Raw genomic sequence first — 22,727 nt, forward strand, 5'->3', positions numbered from 1 at the left:
ATTTAATAATTTTCAAATTTAAAAATATATATAGTTTCGCCTTTCCTTTAATGGGTTGGGTGGTGGTCAAACCCCGAACTAGCCTTAACTTTTCCCAACGGTTTTCTCTGTTTTGTTTGACGGTAACCGCGACTGGCAAATTTCCGGATCATTTGCGCGCAGCCTATAAAGAATAGGTCTTTACGAGTTCGTTCAGGTGCTGTACAGTGTTGGTTAGCTATTTCACGTCAAATTTAAATTTAATTAAGAAACTGAAAAAGAACATCCCTGTTAATGTATGGTAGACTTATCAGACACACCCTGTATAATATACATTCGGATATTAATGGACCCTAATTTCAAATACCTAACCCATACGTTTCGCTATATATGAAAGAGAAAAGAAACTATAGGTAGATTTCCGTGAAATATTAATGCTTTTGGCTTTATATCAAAAACCGCTGCCACCATGCACGTCAATTTTATAGGTATAGAGTATCATTATACACGCTAGTCGCTACTGTCCATTTTCAAGAACATAGCCCTGGCCTATTTTTATTTAATAATTCTTTGTTTCATCACGTCAATATTTAAAATGACAAAAAAATTATGAATTTTTTTTTTAATTTCATTTGCCTATTTCGAAGTTATCATTTACGTTTCACACGTCATAAAGCAATCATTAAAATATTAACGACATTCCCCTCTAAATTTCCTCGGTCAAAAACATAGCGTGCTGTTTCTATCGCAGTTTGAAATACATTTCGTAGGACTCGTAACTCTGTCGATCGGAAAACCATACCTGACCAAGTTAAAATTACAATAAATGGGCGTGGTTTAGTATATATATTTCCCTGGGTGAAAAGGAGAAGGAAAACAAAACAAAACAGCCTCCTGATGACGTTAGTCTAAAGTAATGTTGTGAACAGGATTGAACTGATTTGTGAGTAGACGTATAAAACAGAGGTAAAGAAATATGATATTTTTTCGAAGACTAAAGTTAGAATGGCTGGACAATTCACCTTATTTTTAATTTATACTCTGCAGGTAATTAGCTCCCGACCTTTATCTACCACAATAATTGACACTGCAGAGAAATTAATCTAATTCAATCAAATATTGAACATTAATTAGTTTTATATTTTATAATATTTATGATATCGATTTGGGCATACGTACGTGTTTCCACTCCCTCAAATCCAGTCACGTGCATCTCGTTTCTTTTCAGTTTATGAAATATAATCCTAGAGTTTCTTTAACGTAGGTCTTCCCCTGTACTGAGGAAATCTCCGGTACCGGCCGCCTCCACCGCATTTATTATTAATCGGTTAACGTAACATAACCTTTTAAAGTTCACCCTTTGAAAAGATAAACATATACATCAAACGGATCTCGAAGATCCCCCCGGCCTTAACAGTAAATTAAACCATTTCAATCCATGTGCATCTACGCGGTAACCTTTTCAAAATTCATTTCATATTTATATGGTATACGCAAACATTTACCTTAAAGAGCGGAGAGCCGATGAGGCATATATAGTAACTTTAAAACATGACTGGAATTCTATTGGAAAAGGTCATTATATTAATAACGGATGAACCAACCGTATACGATGTTTTTGTTAAAATATGTTAATTTCTACGTCTCCGGTGGTTAAATTTTTAGCTTGTTGAGTCATGGGATATCCTTATTTTTATACAGAGTGCATGACAGGTCGTTGATATAGTGCCTTCACGCACTTGTTGACTTTTCATTACGCGAGGGACTTCAGTTACAACCTTTAATTAAATTAGTTTTAAAAGGTGTTTGTTTTTGGAAAAGAAAAGGGCGTAGTTGCCATTTTTCCAAGTAATTAATTAAAGGAGACAACGTCCTCTTTATGGTGGTAGCAGATGTTTTTGGGATATTATCGCGTTATCCCTGTTAATAAGGTTAAAGCCTGCAGACGCTTATTCCTTTATTAACTAAACGTTTCTTCAAATTTCCCTGGGAAATTTTAATCCATTTCAAACGGCCCGACTTAATCTATCTACATATGACCCACTCTAGACTTTCAAATTGGAATGTAAATAATTCTAATGACTTTAACCTCGTCACCTGATTAGAAATTGCCGGAATAACTTTATCGTGCCTACAAAATTGTTTTACTTAAAATAAATACCGGAGAAATAAAAAAATAATAATAAAAGTAATTCTGCGTACTTCATTGTTCGATAACCCCGTGCCCCGTTACCTTAACTTCCCGGTAAGTACCGTTATGGCGTTGCTATGACAACGACTGGCTGCTGCTGCTGCTTTTCTAATCGTTAAAGCTCAACTACTCGAGCCCTGGTTTCCTGCATGGCCGACGTTATTAATAAAAATGCTTACCATTGGGCCCACTAGGGTATATTCCCATAACAGCGCGGGCGCGCGTGCTGTATTGGAAATTAATTGACACCTTTAGGGCTTTTGCTACAAATATTATAACCGGGGGGGCCCCGTATGGGAATTTCCTAATGAAATGGAAGCCGCAAAAACGGCCTCAATCAAAGCGCTTAGTGATTGGTAAATTTTAAGCGTCTGTAATCTACGACGTATCGATATTTCACGAGACATTTATGTGTTAAGTCTTATTTAAAAAAAAAAGAAATTTAAAAACACGTGGAGATTTCTCGCGCCAAATTTCAAAATTGAAATTTAAAAGCACGTGGAGATTTCTCGCGCCAAATTTCAAAATTGAAATTTAAAAGCACGTGGAGATTTCTCGCGCCAATTTTCAAAATTGAAATTGAAAAGCACGTGTGATTTGTTTCAATTCTGAATATTTTCCCCCCCCCCCCTAATGAATTGTTTCGGCCAATCAGCTGCAAGGGTATTCAGCGAAGTCGTGTACGTTTGTTTTTGTATTTAATTGGTCCGGACCTCGCGCTCAATTTATTATAGGCATTGTGTAACTTTGGGGTCGGCAGCGTACGTGCTGGAGCGCGGTTTTTCTGGGAAAACTACCTGTTAGCTTTAGGATTTAATCCAAACTAAGGAGAGTTACTTAGAACTTGGAGACAACCATTATACGCGCCGTTTTCCTTATCTTAACTATAAAGTGAAGTTAGTTTTTATCTATAAATATTTGTAAAATCCACTCAATGACTGATAAATAGCTGATAACCAAGGAGGAGGAGGAGAAAGAGATAAATTTAATCTCTTATCATAGACTGGTCCTTTACAAACCCCCTACATGTTAAACTTTCCCTTTAGGTTTTAGACAATACGGTATAAAAAAATCAGTTTAAGAACTATTGATGATTGTTTTTTCTTTAATCTCATAAAATCAATTGAATACAATTTTTTTTTTTGTTCAGGATTCCAGGCTCCCTTTCTTTTATCTTCTGTCCAATAGGAACAGATTTCTCCTCTCTCTCTCTAATTTGAATTCGATAACCCCCCAAATATAGACCCATATACATTTCATGGCAATCAGTCGTACCGTGTTCGAACCCATTTACCTTCTTCCCAGCCGATCCGATCCGATCTTCTTTCTCTTCCAATTTCTCTCAAGGGTGGGAACTTGCAATGGGAAGTTATTCCCGATGTTACATGACATTGCTTTCCGTTATAGACCATTGCAATTTAAATCGCGTGCCATTCACGTCCAGACCGTTATGGACGTATTCTAAATGATAGTCCGCAAAGGTGATCACGATATTTCACGTGCTGGTTCGTTGGAAAGGTTTATGAACTTATCTGGGTCAAGTCGTTGAAATATCTGTCCCCTGTAGGTTATAAGGGTCGTTCGATAACTCGCTCTACTGTTCTTATAGCAGACGCTCCACTGTATTAGTAGACTCGTCTGTCAGTTCGATTATTTGGTTTTTATGGAAATATAAATCGCAAGGCCTATTTTATTTTTTATTTATTTTTTAGGGGGAGGGGATGTGTTAGTACGCATTTACGTCTATTGACGTTCAGTAGTAGAGAATAAGGCCTAGTTGCAAGCTTAGAAGGAGCTAAAGTTTATATAGAAATGTTACACAAAATTACTCTTTCTAAAAGTGTCGTGTAATTTTTATTATTATTATTATTATTATTAAAGTGGGTTTTTATAATTATTTATTCACTATGGCAATTTCTAGAAACTGAGGTTTGTTAAGCAACCCCTGATCGATAGCTTCTCCCTAAACACCGGCGGGTGAAACATCGTAGAAGGAGATAAATATACTTAGTAAAATAAACAAAGTTTTAACGCTATGATTAAAAATATTTCTCAAAACAATACAGGAAAATATTTACTTAAATATGCGTTGACAGTTTTCTAGCCTAGAGACAATATTTTCCTAAAGAGCACTTTGAAAACAAGAACATTTTCACGCCACGATTTTTCCAAAACAATACAAATAAATGTTACTTACTTAAATTGGAAATAGCAAACAGATTTCCTTTAAAAAATCAAACAATAGGGTTCGTATTAACCTGGATAATCTAGGAAATCTAGGAAATAGAAAGTGGATGTTTTGTTAAATTTACAAACATTTTAGACGAACCTTGTAACAATATTGTAATACTTTATAAAAGTTGGGAAACAATTAGGCTTCGCTTATATATTTATATATATTACTTTGGGTTTTATTTTTTTGTTGTAAAATAGCGGAAAAATGTAGTCCCGGGACTTTGAAAAAGAAGAAGAAAGAAAAAATGTTGGCAACGGAAGGGAAATAGCGTGGAGAAAATTAATTTCCGTCCCTGGAATTTCTTGACCGGAAAGAAAGTATCATCGAATTTTGTTCCCAGCTAAAGTTACAGCAAAAATAAAAGGGATAGTGAAAGCTTCGTCCGTCCGCATGCAACCCTGCTTCAAAGTTAAAAGAAAGGTGCAATTTGACGCAATATAATATCACTGTAATCGCGTGATATCTATTTCCTTATAGCATTAAGAGATATTCTTTCTTATACTGTAAAATTGCAGTCTACGTTTTTTGAAAGAAAAAAAAAAGTTAAAATTAGGCCTAGTAACTTTCTCCTAATAATTTGATTAGGCTTCGTATTTTTAAACGACTATTTTCACTCGACGGTTATTGCCTCAAAGAAATTGGCTCGCGTTGACATCTGGCACATGTTTAAAAATAAAAATAAAACAAATAAACTAAATCTGAAAATTTTGTTATGAGACGAAACTAATAGCCGTCATCACAACATTGTTGCGAAAAGGTCAATGGGTGGATCTGCTGAAAAATGTTTCCTGAACATCACGAACATTATTGCTGATTTTTGAATTTGCTGTTTTTTCTCTGTAAGTCACGGTAATGTGACGTCATTGGTAAAGTTAAACAAGGTTCCAAAATAATATACTTTATTTTTATTCATTATTGGAAAACTCATGAAGTTTAGTTTAGTTTGCGTACATTAAACAGTCGCGCGGTTTAACCATAGGGATAACAATTTTAATCTTGGGTTCTTTGTATTCTAGTTTTCCTCGGGCTCTGACTGGCTTTCGTGCAGCCTACGAATGTTTGAAGTTGAGTATAAACCCACCCGTTAAGATCGGTTAAATCCAGGCTTTATTAGTTTTACCGCTGTATTTCGCCGAGTTGAAGGTCATCGCTTTTGGCGCCTTTTTCCTGGCGCGGAATATCCTTTATAGTTTCTCTTTTCTTAGGATCGGCGCGTGCATGCATGCATGATAGCTCGTCATTCGTCAATAAACGGGGGGGGGGGTTCTCGCGCGCGGGCCAATTTTATTGGACGGAAACGAGCTTGTCTATCATCAAATTGCTTTGCACGCGCTTATTTCCTAAAAGCTTTTACTTGGCTCGCGCGACCTGATTAAAATGATCCCTAGCCACGGAATTCCTATATCCGTTAATGCCTATCTCTTACCAATTTATACCTTGTTCGCGTTTTGATCCTTAAGCCATATTGTTCTCTCACTCATTGGGGTAAGTCAGACAATATATTGTATTCTCATCAACTTGTCATCTTTTCCTTTAGTGGCTGTTAAGTATGCTTGGGAACTTAGCTATACCTAGTGTTATCTTCAGTCATTCATTTCTAAATGTAGCTATGTCCTTGTTGAAGATAGAGTTATGCGGTAGTATTTTCCATTTTCTATGGAATAGCTCGTATGAATATTGGAACCCTGTATACCATATTAGCGACGTCAAATGCCAGAAACTTTCGTTTAAATATATGCACTGTTTTCCAAAAATATTTGTTGAGATATTATTTACTTGAAACCCGCGTTATCTATGAGAATTGACGCCCTTTTTCTAAGATTCAGTCAGTGTGTGGTACTTTTATGGACGTACATCCAAACACTAAGTCTTGAAATGGCGGTAAACCTTTGCCTGGATCGAACAATCTTCATCCACGGTTTTTTTATGATAAACGTAAAAACAAGTGTTTTTCTATCAATAAATAATGTCAAATTGTATTCAAAGGATAAGCCCAAAAGGCTGTGATAGTAAAATGGCACGGTAAAGTAGAAAACACGTCTAAAGGCTCGAGGCGGCCGAGCACGTCACTTTAAGATGGAGATTTTATACAAAACCTTATCCTCTATCCTCCCGAAAATGGCAGCTGTTCTTGTCAGGCCGCCTGCATCTCCATACAACACGAAATATCCTTTCTCCAATGGAGCATATCGACAGAAATAACCAGCAATTCCTTACTCACCTTTGGCTTAAAGCGATATAAGAGTTTTTCTGATTTGGAAGGAAGCTGAGTAAGAATTAGCAATCGAAATGGTCCAAGAGGTATATAGAAACCGTCAGTCCGAAAGTGCTATAGTAAAAGGAAAGGGTTGATTTTTTTTCTTTTATTAAGTCCGGATCTTCTCCAAGGTTTCATTCTGATTCAACCTAAGAAGTGAAGCAAATTAATTCGAAGGTATCAATGTACCACACAGAGTCCTTGTAAATCACGTGTATCCTGCGTAGTCTCTTTCATTTTGAACTTGCCCCTTGACGATATTAGCATTAGTAATGACTTATAACTTCAGTTTTAATTACTTCATGTTACAGGGCAATCGTTAAGAAGAGATTTTCACCGATTTCTATACTTCTTTCTGTTCCCTCCAAAAAACGTTAGGCTTAATATACTGTAGGCAAAGGGTTAGGACCTTAAGGTATGGGTGGCTAATATATAATCGAACACGCGACCAATCGTTTACAGTGTGCACACACCCTGGGTGATTTTCTTATTACGTTAGAGCACACCGCTACTCTCCACCTCAAAGATACCGAATTCACACCCATACAATTCACATCGGGTAATATTTTTGACTTACAAAGAAACGTCCATGGCAAAAAAAAAGAACCGTTCCTGTCAAAACCAAGGTCTTCTTTTGAATATGTTCCATAACAAATTATGTATCTATCTTTTATATTCGTTTTCAAACCATTTTGGCTCTTCTACCACCAGTTTATATCGTGCATGGTTAATGTAGATTTTTGAAAATTTTCCATCGATTTAGTTTTTTAAAAATTATTGTACTCTTTGTGTGAATTGGATTGAAGTTTGGCAAAAATTCTTTAAAAATCAGTTGCGAAGTGTAAATGGGCATTAGATAACTCTTCCACCCCCCCCTTTCTCATCTTCAGTACGGTGTTGCCATTCCTTTTGCCAGCTAAGTACTGATTCGAACTGAACTGCTAAACCGACCACTTTTAGTGGAAACTTACGTTTAGAGGTTATCTCGTTTTGGGTATTTTCCAAACTGCTAAGATAGTATGACGTTGGTTCTTAAAGGTCTTTAGAACCCTAAAAATACCTCCTTAGAATTTTTATCATATGGTTTCCTTATTGGAGAAAGATGTCTTTAATAGCTAAACTACCAAACCCTCTATATCTTCCCTCCTCTAACCGATTTGAGTTTGTGGTTGGTTCATATCCCAGCCTGAATGAAATAAAAGGCGTATTAATGACCTTTTCCATGGTTACACGCAATGTACAACCCTGTAGGTTTATCTTAATTCTCCTTAGCTTCATGGACAGGTTGGCATTTAGGCCAAAGTTCTGATATTTCCTTCCGAAAACCGCCTCGTGACGACGATTCCCCGAAGAAATATATGGACTATTTTTAATGGAAAAATCGTGTAGGCACGTGCAAACGTTGTCTATGTTTAACCCTTTTCCGAAAGCAATTATATTATCAAAGGCGGACGTAAAAATACTCAAACCTTTCATCGAAATTGTCTATAGGGAAAAATGACGTATATAGCCACCAACCAACCCATACTGGGGCCATTACTATACCTTTTATTAGTTGTTATATACGCTTTGGGCCCACCTAGTTCGTTGAACCTTGCTCTATACCATGAACCTTTCCCCCAATTCCAATTTATCATGAATATTAAACACAGTAGAAAAATAGTTTGACAACGTTTTCAAACAAAAATATAATATTACTTTGAACATAAACTGTCGCAATTATTTTAATCTTATTAGAACGTTGCCCCAATTTACCTTCATGAATATTAAACATTAGAAATAGTTTTATAGCGTTTTAAAATAAAGATTTGTAAAATTATATGTTAGTTTGAAATTAAAATCGAGGGGGAAGACACTTGAGAACTCAGGTGTACAATATGACTTGAACTCAATGTACTGTCAAAGCAGAACTCTGAGTTCCGAAGGATTTGAACTCGATGCACTGTCAAAGCTGAAGTCTTTTGAACTCAGGTGTACACGTGTACACAGAGATCTAGAGCGTCTACCCCCTCGATTAAAATAACCATCAATTATTTTAAACTTTTGATTAAAATAAACTAATCTTGGGATTATTAATTACATTCTTGCTGCTATTCGTTATAATGAAACGAGCCTAAATCTGGGGGGGGGGGGGTAAAGGGGGTTAGAACGATGAAAAGGGACTTGTACTAGCTCTTTTTACGATCTTGATTTATTATTAAAGGTACTAGAATACTCCTCGAAAAGTAGATCATGTCTATTTCGAGACCTGCCACCCGCGTATTTATCTAGATTACTTTTTTTTTTTTTTTTTTTTCATTTTCATTTTCACCCTTATATTCTCGTTGAGAGACACAAGGCGGCTAAATTGTGTCATTTCCCTCAGTTTTTCGCTTTTTCAGTGTGCGTCAGCAGCCGGCGAAAATTAATTATTTTTAAATTAAAAGGACTACTTGTCTGCTGCAAAGTTCTTCGGAAGCCCCTTAGTAATAATTTTTAGGTCAGCAACGTACTTAGCAATTTATGACGGTGGTTTTATTAGGGTTTTATTTGCCTATCTGCGCTATTTAATTAGGTACTAAAATTTAATTTCTTTTAATTTAAATAATATATGGATTGTGTAAAGCTTCAGTAGAAAATTCGCAACAACTCTGATTTAATAAAAGATGTACAGAAAAATCCTTTGAATATGTAATAGGCCCAATTCTTCTTAACCTTTTGAAAATGTACTAAATAATTCAGTTTAAAATAATCAGGGCACAGGAAAATTTACTCGAAATATAAACCATTCGCTATTCATCAAATAACTGTTTAAATATTAGTTTTTAAAACTTTCAGTATTATTTTTCTCATTGTTTATTTATCACCGAATTAAGGTAAATTCGAAGTTGTATACAAAGTGGGGCAGAATGATAACGTCATAATAACTCTCTCTGATTGGTCGACCAAAGAGCTAGAAGCTAGACAGAAAGCGAAACTGGCGTCCTCTTCAATTTATGTTATTACTAATTGTCATTGATATCACGTATTTATGCATATTAAACAGCATAAATATTGTGGTGATATAATACACTCGGGGTCTTGCTGTTGAAACAATCCCGTTGTTGTTTTGAGAGTCCATTTGGACGGTTTTAATAATTTGACCCCAGACACGGTTTCGCCATTAATGAGACTTCCTTCAGACTCTGTAGCTCTATAAGGCACGTCCCTAGCCAAACCAATCACAATATATTACGTAATAATGACAATAGTCTGAGTTATTAATACCAAAATGACAATTTAGAAGTAAAATATCACATGTCGTTTGATCTTTGTCTTTGAGACTGAGTTTAAGAACATTTTCTTACAATTAAGTATAACGCCTTAAAAAAGCAGGCGTCTTAACAAAGTTTCTGTGAAATTTAAACTAAATTGAATTAAAAATGCTAACGTCTACAGCTCTACATTTTGACATGGCACATTTTCTCTTAATATTCCATTGGTTTTAATTTACTTGGAGTGATTATTATGATGCCTCAGAACGGAGTTAAAAGAAAGCTTCGTTTCCAAACATAATACTCCATGGTAGCAAAGAAACTATAGTAGCCAACGCAGTGGATTTTCTTTACTTTACATAATGTTTTAATATAAAGTGAATCGCATATATAACTATGTAACTGTTTCAGTATTTCACCTTGAACTGTATATGCTTATAGCTTCATGGTTTTCGAGTCGGTTGGGCTTTTAGGTTCCTAAAAGTATACCTTACGGAATTTCAAATACTGTTTCGTAATTGGGTGCTATTTTTCTTTTTTCTTTGAATATATTACGTTATGTAAACACTTTTGTTTAGGTTAAGGTATAATAGTCTTAGCGTTTTACCCGAATTTATATTGCTTTTTAGGCCTAGATCGTATAAATTCCCCCAAATTTATTAAATTTTGTTTTATACGCTGCATGGTAAAAGTATTTTCAGTTTATTTATCTCCCTCCCTCTATTTTTCCATGACGTTATTTAAAATATTTTAGAATAGAAAATAGGAACCGTTTTTTTAATCAAATTGCTGGGTAATGTTGAAATAGATCAATTTAATTCATGATCGAAATTGGGTTTTTTATTAAAGGAAAGGGTTATTTTTATTATTATTATTATTATTATTATTATTATTATTATTATTATTGGAAATTGCATTTTATAAAATAATGAATATTAGCAATTATGTTTATTTGCAATATTAAATAGAGATACGAGCAAAATTGAATTGAAGCCCAACTTGTAGGCTGACCCTTAATACACAAGTAGTTTTTAATTAAGAAGAAAAAACTGTAGGTTATTCTAACCTCTCCTTGATTTTTTGTGCGCGTAATTTCCTCACGATCATTTGAAGTTATCAGTTAACGTACACGAGTTCAGAAGATAAGATTTAATTTTTAGTAACGATTTGATTAGGTAAGGCTAGGAACTTTGGTTTGGTTTTTTTTTTTTTGTCGTATTTTAATCCTAGGTATTTTTTATCTAATTATCGGCGGCGTCCTTGCGGGTAAAGGCGGTGTAAAAAGCACCCTACTCTTATTTTTTTATTTTTAAATTAAATTAATTTTATTTAACGAAATTGTTAAAATTTTCTCGCTTTCTTTAAATAGGAGGATCAAATGAGCCACTGAAGGAGGTGCATGGATAGAGATATACCTGTTCGCCAACCATGGTCAAGGCCTTCTGGCAGAAGGAAGTCAGGAAAGGTAAGAACAGTTTAATTTTTTTATTTTATTTGACTAATTTTGATTTTGAATTAAATTCAATTTCCCACCTGGGTTTGTTTAAATTTTAATAAGTTCTAAGTCCCTGTAAAGATAAGAGTCTTTAAGCCTTGGTATACAGGCGTCGTTCATCTTTTATTGTTCAGAAACGTCGTGTGTGAATTACAATATAAATAATTATTAATTTAAAGAAATCAAAGACTTTTAAAGATATAGTTATTCGTTAAAACTTTTAAAGGAAATTAGCCTTAGCAAGTTATAAACCTTCAAAATAAAATATAATTTCAGGGAAATTGTCATCTATCGGAAATTGCGTAAACTAAAAGTGACAAACCCGAGCTTAAATTGAATCCCACATCACAAATAATTTTGCAATGGTTTATATCTTATCTTGTATCCGCTTTACAACAAATATCCTCCCGAATTTAACTATAACACAGCGAAAGTTCAAATACATTTCCGTCCGTTCAAATATTGTATATAGACTTCTACCCGCCCATATAATCTCTTGTTCCAAAGCGTTGATGAGGAAGAAATGGTCAAATAATTGAGTTTCTTCAACTTCCTTAATGAAGTAATTTAGTACTTGGTCAAACTTTGGAAACTTTGCTTTTACTTAGAAGAACGTTTCCGAGAGTTTCTTAGTCTCTGCGTGATTTGACTTTGACTGTGGAACCCTTTAGAACTGCTAAGGTCCTTTTTAGACTATATCTTCTCTAGTAGAGCAGGAGGGAGGGGGCTATCCTTGGCCTTTTAATGGAGACTTGACGTGAGTTTGTTTAATCAATTTTTGGGGTGGACACTCCCGCGGCCCAAAGTTTTAACCAAATTAGGGGATTAACATATTGAACTACCGCTCCAGCGATGCTGGACAAGCCGAGATTACAACGTGTTTTAAAGCTCAGGGGTTTCCCTTAAATATTTAGTTTTACTTAGATGAATTTGTTCGGATAGTCCATGAATATTGTACCTACCGGTAAAATTCAGACATGATGATATTTTTCTTTTTGTTGTTAAGACAGAATCTCTGCTTTGAGTTTTGGAAATAATTTTAGGCATAATAGTGTTCATTATCTCATCCCACCCACCCACCTAACCTAACCTAATCTAACGTAACCTTACAATGTTCATAATTTTTGCCCCAATTCAAATTTTGGTTGGGCACAGACGTGAAGAATTTTCTCTCCCATTATTTATGCGAGAATTACATAAATTCGCAATTACATGCTGAGATTTAAGCGAGTTACCTTTGTACTTAAAGACAACTCTGGATGATATTTAAGTATTAGACTTAAGTACTTACGATCCACCCACCCAAGCGAGCTTGACTTGATCGTGAACCGCGATTTAGCTCGAATAAATCCTAAGCCTAACTACGTTGCCTTTAGTTTCTCCTTCGAAATTTTAACTCGCTGTCCATCTTGAAGACTGGAATAAAGGCAAAGTAAGAAGGGAGTAATGCCATCTCCTGGCGTTATCATAAAAACCATCGCTTAAACCTTTCCTTTCTATTCGGGGGAATTTCGGGTTTGGGGTGTATTAGGGTAGGGAGATATGTAAGATAGTAACACGCGTCGTTGACTTTCGCCCTGACCTCGTTTCACGACCCTTAATGGACCTAAAGGACGAGATAAACCCATTCGAAAAATTTAATCCAGCATTTTATGATATGATTTTATTTTTATTATGTATTTAAAGAGTTTAGTGAAATATTTTTGTTACAAATTATATGCTAGAATTCGTGGATACGGTTGAGGGATTTTCATAAGCTTTAACAGCCAACTTGCAAGAGACTGCGAAGGGTCATTCTTATTGGTGTATGTATTATCGTTAGGCTTAGCGAAGGGGGGAAAAGAAAGACTCGAAACGTCTGTTTATTGTTCTGTCTGACACGCTTTTTTTACGTCTGTCAATGTCAAAACATTAGTCATCACTCGATCCGGGGACGAACGTCCGCGCAAATATTGTCATTGATGATGACGTGAGGTGTCATTTTTTCACCTGATATGAAAAGAGATGCCGAAATTGGACGATGGTAGGACATTTACTAAAACAAATACGATATCAAGTATTTAATGATTGAAGACAAGTATTAAGCGCATCCGAATGCTGCTGATGTCAATGTCAAAGATTCCGAGTATACACCGGAAATATTTAGGTTAACGAGACTTTATCCTCTGACAAAGCACGCCATCCATATTGAAGGAGTTAGTTGTAACGTCAAGGTGAAATAGCACCACCAGAAACAAAGGCTTAGCGGTTATCATTTACGAATTGACGCCTCTCTAACCTATCAGTAACTATAATGGGAGAGCGCTGCTTTATCTCTAGAAACATCTTATGGGCGAACAAAAAATATTGTTAGCTTTTGTCTCCCCCTGTACCTATCTATCCTTATATATTTGGGGGGTTGATCAGCTAGCTCCACTGGCGGTCGGATCAATAAAAGTGGGGTTGAACCTTACCGAGTCCAAAACGACAGACCATGGCTACAACCTGCCAGAAGAAGAAGAAGACGGGTAATCTCTGTTGGCGTGTGCATGCATGCAGGGCGACTCCACCCCGAGTCGCTATGTCCGTGGATGACCCAAAAATTCACCTCCTAAAGTAACGTAATGATATTACCCGCCAAGGTTATATCCTACTGATGGGTTATGGACATCCATATCTCTATATTGGTGGGCGGATGAGTTTGGTCTTTTACTGGTGGTGGTGGTGGTCGGGATACTGTCTCGGAAGTTGGAGGAATTGGACTAGGGGACCTATAGGCGTTGACATCATTACCTAAAACCTAACTATGGATAGATAACCAGCCAAAGTGTTGTTATAACGCTTCTAGACTGCTAACGATTATTATTATAACCTAGACTACTTTTCTAAAAGAAACAACTTGGCTTCCAGGAAGCGAACGTTTATTATATTAAGTAAATAAATAGTTATAACTCGCTAAGTTAAACATTGACGAATTTAAAGGGATAGCAAATAGCCTTTAGTCGCGACTACCGTGTAATGTTTTGATAGTTCTGCATACTTGAAGATCAAATGATAATTCTGCCAGCCCAGTTTTGTTGTGGTGAAACATTTTTCAAAATATATTTACGATCTAAAAGGAAATTTATTGATAAATTTGCTACTTTCACGAACAATTGCTTCCGGAAAAAACATTAACGGAAGAAGTGACGTGGTCAAATTTTATATTTGCGTTTTCATCTACAATTAAGTTGCACTCTGAAAAATTTAAGTCGTTAGACTTAGTGCATGGTGTAAGTGTGTACTGTTATGGATTGGAATTATTTTTTAGAGGTTGGCTAGTAAATTTGTGCGTGCCTCCTTAATTTTCTCACTGTATTTCTAAAAAGCTATTTGTTTGACAGTAGTAGGAGGGGAAGGGACTAATGGATGACTGCAGGACATCCTGATTTTAAGTCACTTCCTTCAGGGAGAATTTGCTCTGTCGATCTAAAAAGCATTTTTTCTCTTCTTCTTTTATAAAACTGAAAAAAGATCAAAAAAATTTCATCCATTAACTTATGGATGTGTAGTGGTTTTGGGCAAACTTAGATTTTTAGCTTACTCTTCCCTCCCTATGCTACGGTAATCACGAGATAGTAAAGCGTGCACCTTTACCTGGTAGGGCGTATCCCCAAAGACTAACACATCACTGATCCACCTTTTTGTGTTTTTACCCCCCCCCCATCGACCAACCCTTCCACCCCCTTTTGACTGGCCACTAGCCATATGAGCATCCCCGTGTAAAAAGGGCTACCTACCCATATTTGAAAGATAATTTCGTTTTCATTGTTGATAGGGTTTTAAGATGGTCATCCCTGCCTTTGGCAGCGCTGTTAACTGATGGATAACCAACCCCTTTTGTTTCTTACCCCCTTCCTTACTCCTTCCCCCTTCCATGTCTTATTACCCGCCCGTTATCCCAGATTTAGATGACCGCGACCCAACCGAGGTTGTATTCGCGAAATTTAGATTAATTGACCCGAAGCCATAATGGGCGCAATCTTATTCTATAACCCTATGCATCATTCCTTATTGTATCTTTAATCACGAACGGATAATAATACTTCATACGCGAACACTAAATTAATTCGTACTAATTCTGTCTATGAGAGATATCTAGTATGGGTCATTTAGCAATCGCAGCTTCGACTTTATTACCCGGGTTATCGCGAATACAACCTTAACCTTATATATACCTGAACTGCGAATTTGCGAGTCGCGCCCATTCGTGCTGTGCTGCTATCCGCCATGCCATTGCTCAACTCCAAGAAGTTAAGCAACCAATAGGAGGAGGTGATGGGTCAGACTGAACTTACTCAACCCGTGGGGCCGTTGCCAACTTTGGGTCCATTGAGAAAGACCTACTGTACAATGGCCTTCTTTTTTGCGTTGAAATATTTTTTTAAAAATGAAGATGCGATGAAGAATGGATTGGGCAGGTGAATTATTTGTAACGGGAGGGAATTTAGAGCGACCCCTAACGTTGTTATTTTTTTATATCAAAACCCACATTTTTTGGGGTGTGTGTCTCTAGACTCGAGTTTTCGCGACTAGGTGGCGTCGATTTTGATGGTTCCCCTTCCCTCCTCCCCTTGGATAAAAGAAGAATGAACTAAAGGTTGGTTGGGGGGGGGATGATTTTTCGTGTCGTGACTGTAGCTATCTCAATCCCTTTCTCGGACCACGGAGAGTAAGACTTTAGTGAGAAAACCTCACCAGCATACCATAGTAGTCCTTTGACCACCGTCGTAAGGTTTAGGTCCTTCCATAACTTGGTGGTGGTGATCACATTGTATAAGATCTTCAAGTATGTCGGTCTTGTGACGTCCCCCTTTACTTCGCCCCTCCCTTTTTGGAACTCCCCCCCCCTCTCTCTCCACTTTCTTTTCTTCACTATTTTGACCGATGCGATGGACTGCTGATTTTATGGATTGATTTCTTCTGTCAGTAAAATTATTCGGAATCGGTTGAAGATATAGTTTAACAATGGGTTGAACTTTAACCTCTCGACCCCCCGTTAGGGTTAAAAAGAATGATCTTTCGGTTTGGTGGCTGTGTTGAGGAACAGATTGTGTAGGAATAAATAAAAATGTCGGCTCCGTTCTTTGTGTCTGACTCTTTGGCCAAAAGAAAGGGGAAAGTGAAAGGTAAAGTAGTAATATTTGACCTTTTTTGACCCCTTTAGAATAAGATAGACATTGATTGTAGGTATTTTAGTTGCAAATTTAGATACCTTCCGGTATAACCTTTGACCCCAGTGAGTCTGATTCGCTTTAATTTCTAGTGTTTTTATGCTCAGGGTGATTTATCAAAGGCTTCTTCTGTCAGTTGGCTTTTTGTTTCTGTTGGGTTGTTGGCAAACCCGAACCATCCGTACCACGTAGTAGCTTGTTCGCATTCCCACGGTGTCCACGTGATGTTTACTAAAGAACAATTAAGTTTAGTATACCTGGTAGTATGAACGAGAAACCTTTGGAGATCTTCCGGCCACTGAAGCTGTCGTCGCTTGACTCGCTTCGTGATGGATAAATCTCTTAATTGTATCTGTGTTACCAGGAAAATGGGTTTCTTTGTTCTTCCATCGGTCCGGTTGTGGGTGGTGGTAAATGGATGGATTTTGGTTTTTTCTTAACTGCTGCAACGGATTTTTACTTTCTTTCCAATTACCTCGCGGTTAGGTCTAGTGAGTGTCTTGAATTGTCACATGAATAATTATGATGTTGTTTACTAAACTAAAATTCAATTCAAAGCTTTTGAAACTGAAAAATAAGTTGTGGTTGATGAAATTTTCATAATTTATTACAGTTTTCTTTTTCTTGTGAGAAATAACTTAATTCTTGCTAAGGTTTTTTACCTCTTGTTTGGGTAAATAGGGTTAAAAAAGATGAAAAAGACAGAGAAAAAAAAAGAAAAAGGCCCATCATCTTTATCGGCTTAGAGTTAGTTCTTAAGCGGTCCAATCTTTTCTTGGTAAACCCTTTGCCCGTATCTTTCCCAATTCCTGCCTGCCTACCTTCCCGCGACGTTTTTATTAAGAATCCAACCCAATATGTTGATAAAAAAAATGAGTAAGGGAACCGCACAACTCCGCGCGCGCCCGATCTCGTAATATCTCTCCTCTCCCAGCAGCCAAGAGATGGTTACCATAGTAACGACCTCTTTGTATTCTTTTTTATCAAGTCTCTTGTCTACATCCGATTTTGTTCCTGTTGGTCCAGGGAATGTGGTGATAACTAGGGCGAATTGGGATAAATGGAGGTTGGACGTATAATGTAAAATAGCTTTTGGACGTATTAAACGTTTGTACGCTAATGCGAGAAGATGGCCGCTCGGTGTTGATGGCCCATTTCGGCCACAAAACCCTATCTATATCTTTTTCTAATCCGAGTCTATATTAGGGCGAAAACCGACATCCTTTTATATTAATGCTTGCCTCTATTATAATGGGGTGTACAGTGTAGGCTTGGCTTTGTTACCATCTCCACGTGAAATTAATCTGGCTCGTAAAATGGACCAGAAAAAATTATTTTCACTCTTTGGAGTCTAGGGCCATTCGCTTTAGTGTATTATTTTTTATTTCGACGCCAGTTTCGACCACACGAGAAAGGCGGGGATAATGCGTTTTAAATGTATAAATGATGCTGATGTTCAGTAACTTCGCGGTGTGGTACTAAAGGGTTTCGTTTATTGAAAAGTGGCTGTGGTAGGTATAAGAAAGGTATCCGTAGTGGTATAGCGGTCGGTACTAAACGGGATGGGGGTCATCAAACGACAAATTGAACAGTTTGACACCCACTGTTAAGCCCTTTTCTTACCCTTACAAGAATAAGTTTAGTAATATAAAGAATATTTATTTATTTATAAAATAAAAAATAAGTAAATAGAAATTTTTTGAAATCGATATTTATGTGGCCCAAATGAATTAACATCATTACTAAATTCCCCAGGGGTACAACGTAAGGAACCTTATTCATGGTATCATGGAATTTTCATGGGATAATTTAATTTATTGTATAAGGGTATTGGCCCAGAATGAAGATTGAAGAATTGTGTTTTAAAAAGAAAAATCATTTATTTTTAAGAGAAACAGTGTAGTTGTTTTTAAAACGTAGTTGGTTATAAACAACTTTCAAATAGTCTTTTATAGATAAAGAGCTCCCTCCATATTGATGGTTGTTGCCACATCTTAACCTTGTTATTTTCCTTCCTTTCTTTCTTTTACTTTTTAAGAAACTGAACGAAGAATCAGGGCCAATGATCCGGAGTACAATGCACAATTTAATTATGCGGTAATTACTACTAATTTCCTAATAAATAAACTTGAAATAATTTAATTAAAAATAGATTACCTTTCAAATGTTTTTTTTTTCTTTTCTCTAATTATAATTATAAAAACAGGACAATTATATCCGCACGTCGAAATACACACTCGCATTTTTCCTGCCAAAGAACTTATTGGAACAGTTCAGACGGCTGGCCAATTTTTATTTCTTATGCTTGCTGGTTATGCAGGTACGAACGCGACCCTTCTTTTTATTGATATTATAATTATCTTTATTCCATAAATAAGCTTACATTGATTCCAAAACAAGAGGTATCTTCCCTTCCCTTACTTTACCAATATAGTCTATTAAAGTTAAAAATATAATGTAGATAGTTTTCACAGAAACTATCTTAGTTTTAGCGTTTTCCAGGCCCTGTTTTGAGGCCAAGTTAGTCAAGTATTGACTAGTAGCCTTTATGTCTCGCCAGGGATAGATTTAATTTTAGAAGTAGGAATGGAGAACAGTTAGTATTTACTTCAGTCCGACTCATAGCCCAGTATAAAGCCCCTCCCTCCAACACGTAACGAAAAGTTTAAATTATCTTATTGGCTCACTTAAACTACGTTTTGATGACGTTGCTGACGGGGACCGGCGAGAAATACCTAATTCCTTTTTACCTCTGTCGCTATGACCCTTCCGCCTCTTCTTTCATACCCCTCCGTCCCGTGGAAGGGGGTCCGGGACTATGATGCGCGCCCACATTACTCTGTTCTCCATTCCTACTTCTAAAATTAAATCTATCCCTGGTCTCGCAAACAGTTTGGGAAGTGTTTATTTAAGGCAAAATGTACTTACTACCTTTTGGAAATTATAAAGTGACAAAGTCGTTCGCGAGCTTTTCCTACGTCGTAGTTTTATATAAGAGAGTTTGACAACTAACACATTCTTCGTTGTGTTTTTTTTTATATCTTGTTCACTTCGCCGGCGTGGAAATATAGCTAATCCCCCAAATTTCTTCCCTAACGCCAATCACCACTGCTGTGCCTTTATTGGTTGTGTTGTCCGTGACTGCAATCAAGGATGCCATCGACGATTTTGTAAGAATCTGTTCTTTCTTTCTTTCTTTCTTTTCTCTTCTCTCTTCTCTCTCAAGTTTGCTGTTCCCTTAAATTGTGACAGACACCTTAGAAAGCTACGAAGCTTTTATTTTTCCCTTGTATAGTTAGTTATGGGATTTTTCACTCAATTTATTTCCTCCCCCCGACCCTTTTTCGCTTTTAGCAACGACATCGCAGCGACAATCAAGTCAATAATCGTTTGTCGTTAGTTCTACGTAATGGAAAACTCGTCGAAGAAAGATGGCATAAAGTCGAAGTTGGAGATATTATTAGAATGGAGAACAACCAATTTGTAGCGGTGAGTTTTGTTTTATTTTGTTTTGTTAAAAATTGCTGCTAAGTTTAGTGATGCGTCAAAACTCAAGAGTTTTAAAGGTTTTTGAAAAGTTTCCGCTAAATATTGATTTAATCGGAAAATCATTTAAAATCAATTTTTGGAAAATGTATTGATATCTATATTTTAATATTCTTTTGAAAATATAGACTAAATGTTTATATATATTCTTTCAAAGTGCTTCTAGCCAATTTTTGTTTATTGTTGTTATTATATACGGTTTTCAATCAGCTCTATAATCTAAAATATCGATCTGTTATTATAAACAAACTGGTCAGTAAGGTGAAGGTGTATTGATAACTTGGCGAAGATTGCTTGGTTGTTTTTATTGTTTGATTTTGTAAGGAAGGTTACTGTTTTCAAGGGCATAAATGTTGTGAGCTAAACGAGCGCGAGGGGACCGTCACTAAAGGATTAGTTTAAAACGACAAAATACAAAGGCACTCTTGCATTTCGTCACGCGCTAAAATTCGAAACGAGAAATCGGAATTAAGTGTAATTGGGTTTAGACTCCCATACATTATGTATTTCCTTTTTTTTATATATTCATTCTTGCGCGAAGTTTCGTGCTAAAACCTTTCACTGGAACCCTTCCACTACAAACCTATATTTGATCTATTTTTACCTAACCTTTAACTTGCACTAAGTTCATCCCGAAACAGAGTACATTACTTAAACTATTGATAATTTTATTGAACCTATAGTAATATTGAAGGAACATTACGACTGAGACGAATCAATTAAAAATAAAATAAGAAAAATCTGTAGCCGGGGGGGGGGGAAAGGTTGATATGGCTAATACGTGTCATTATGAAGGCACCAAGCGTCAAGCTACATTGTTTTATAGTCACTTAGCACCTTGGGTAGAATACTTTTATACTGAACCAGTTAAAAGGGGTTTTGGTATCACCGGAAGAATCAGGAAGCAATAAAGGAAGTAGCAAGGTGCTACGTGACATATTTTACGTTTTTGTTATGGCCAGTCCAGTTCATTAGTGAATGGCTGTCCGGTTACCTTACTTACTGACTTCCTGAAAAATTAGGGTATGGTTTATTGATTGCCAAATTTAATTATTTACGGATTTGGTCAAGAGAGGGGGAAGGGGAGGAAGTAAGTATTTAAAGGTCAAAGTTCGGATCTATTTGGTTCTAAGCACTGATATAAATTTTGTTACACCAAAACTAAAATAAATCAATTACACATTCGATTAGTCTGGACGTCCTGTAACTAAACTGATTTAGAGCTGCCCAGGGTATTCTATTTTTATTATTGATAAATTAATCGATTAATATTATCGGACGAGAAAATATGAACTATATACATTATGGAAAAGATTGAAGCAATACTTGCATGTTGTTTTGAAATCGTCTATACGTAATTTTGCACTGTACTTTAAGCGACCTAAAAACATTTTATTATAATTTTGTTTGCTTCACATTGAAATATATCAGTTCCACTATCACTTGCTTTTATTCATAAACAAACTTGACCTCCGTCCGTGTGTGTAACTATGGTCAAAAATCCAATTTTTCAGGCCGATTTATTATTGCTATCCACAAGTGAACCTAATGGGCTGTGTTACATAGAAACCGCGGAGCTTGATGGGTAATTGTCCTCAATTTTCTCTTTCTTTACTTAAATCCTTTAAAAGATTTATGGGTGAAAAATAAAGTCTTATACAAATATTTATTCCGTATTATAGAGAAACCAATTTAAAATGTAGGCAAGCTCTACCTGAAACAGTTGACTTAGGAGAAGATAATACTAAAATGGGTCAATTTGACGGTATTGCATAATTTGTTTGATTCAATATTTATGTTTGGGATTGTTTTGAGCCAAAGAGTTGAAAGATTTTACGATGTTTTGGTCTTCAGGTGAAATAGTTTGCGAACCTCCAAATAATAATTTGAGCAGATACGACGGGACCTTACATTTTGAGAATAATACTTTCCCGTTGGATAATGATAAGGTGCTCTTACGAGGTTGCGTTTTGCGAAACACCAAATGGTGCTACGGTTTGGTTATATTCGCTGGTAGAGATACCAAACTAATGCAAAATAGCGGCAAAACCACCTTCAAGCGCACGAGTTTAGATAGGCTGCTCAACTTTCTCATCATAGGGGTAAATAACTCTTCGCAAATTTAATAGTTGTCGTTGATGTTCTCGAGTTTTAACGGATTGGTTTTGTGTTCGCGAAGATTGTGTGTTTTTTATTCAGCATGTGCCTTTTTTGCACAATCGCGAGCGGAGTTTGGGAGACAGTTACGGGGAAAAATTTCACAGTTTACTTGCCTTGGGATTCTTTGGTGCCTAAAAACCCCACGAAAGGAGCGACGGTTATCGCCGTCCTCGTATTTTTCTCGTACGCCATTGTTATGAATACCGTAGTGCCCATTTCACTTTATGTCAGGTTCGTGTTAACCGCTGCGTTTTAGCCGATTGCCTATTCGAGTACAGGTTGAAAAGACCTTTCCTTTGGCACCGAGAACGCTGAAATCGGTGAATAAATAAAAGAGTTGGAAATTTTCAAACTTTAAGGTCAAAGGTGACGTTTAAGTTTGAAAAATTACAACTTCTTTATTTACAAACCGATTTCGACTGTGTTCGGTGTTATTTT

At 36.3% G+C, this 22,727-nt stretch overlaps 1 protein-coding gene across 3 annotated transcripts in view; it reads left to right on the top strand.

The window, feature by feature from the left end:
- ATP8B (ATPase phospholipid transporting 8B) overlaps positions 1 to 22,727 on the top strand; it is a 36,381-nt gene that overhangs the window by 6,011 nt on the left and 7,643 nt on the right. For 2 of the 3 annotated variants that reach the window (XM_089868224.1, XM_089868225.1), the window contains exons 2-10: positions 11,266 to 11,361; positions 18,622 to 18,680; positions 18,790 to 18,903; positions 19,655 to 19,753; positions 19,938 to 20,072; positions 21,644 to 21,714; positions 21,812 to 21,894; positions 21,984 to 22,231; positions 22,309 to 22,520. In XM_089868224.1, coding sequence (XP_089724350.1) covers positions 11,325 to 11,361; positions 18,622 to 18,680; positions 18,790 to 18,903; positions 19,655 to 19,753; positions 19,938 to 20,072; positions 21,644 to 21,714; positions 21,812 to 21,894; positions 21,984 to 22,231; positions 22,309 to 22,520 — 1,058 coding nt within the window. In that variant the 5' untranslated portion in view covers positions 11,266 to 11,324. Of the gene's footprint in view, positions 1 to 4,586; positions 4,827 to 11,265; positions 11,362 to 18,621; positions 18,681 to 18,789; positions 18,904 to 19,654; positions 19,754 to 19,937; positions 20,073 to 21,643; positions 21,715 to 21,811; positions 21,895 to 21,983; positions 22,232 to 22,308; positions 22,521 to 22,727 lie in introns of those variants that run through there. The other variant, XM_089868226.1, reaches the window with a different exon arrangement.

Source organism: Phalangium opilio, unplaced genomic scaffold, assembly GCF_054372755.1.
Source record: "Phalangium opilio isolate 3A_F unplaced genomic scaffold, DU_Popi_V2 ptg000024l_1, whole genome shotgun sequence".
Classification (NCBI taxonomy): Eukaryota; Metazoa; Arthropoda; class Arachnida; order Opiliones; family Phalangiidae; genus Phalangium; species Phalangium opilio.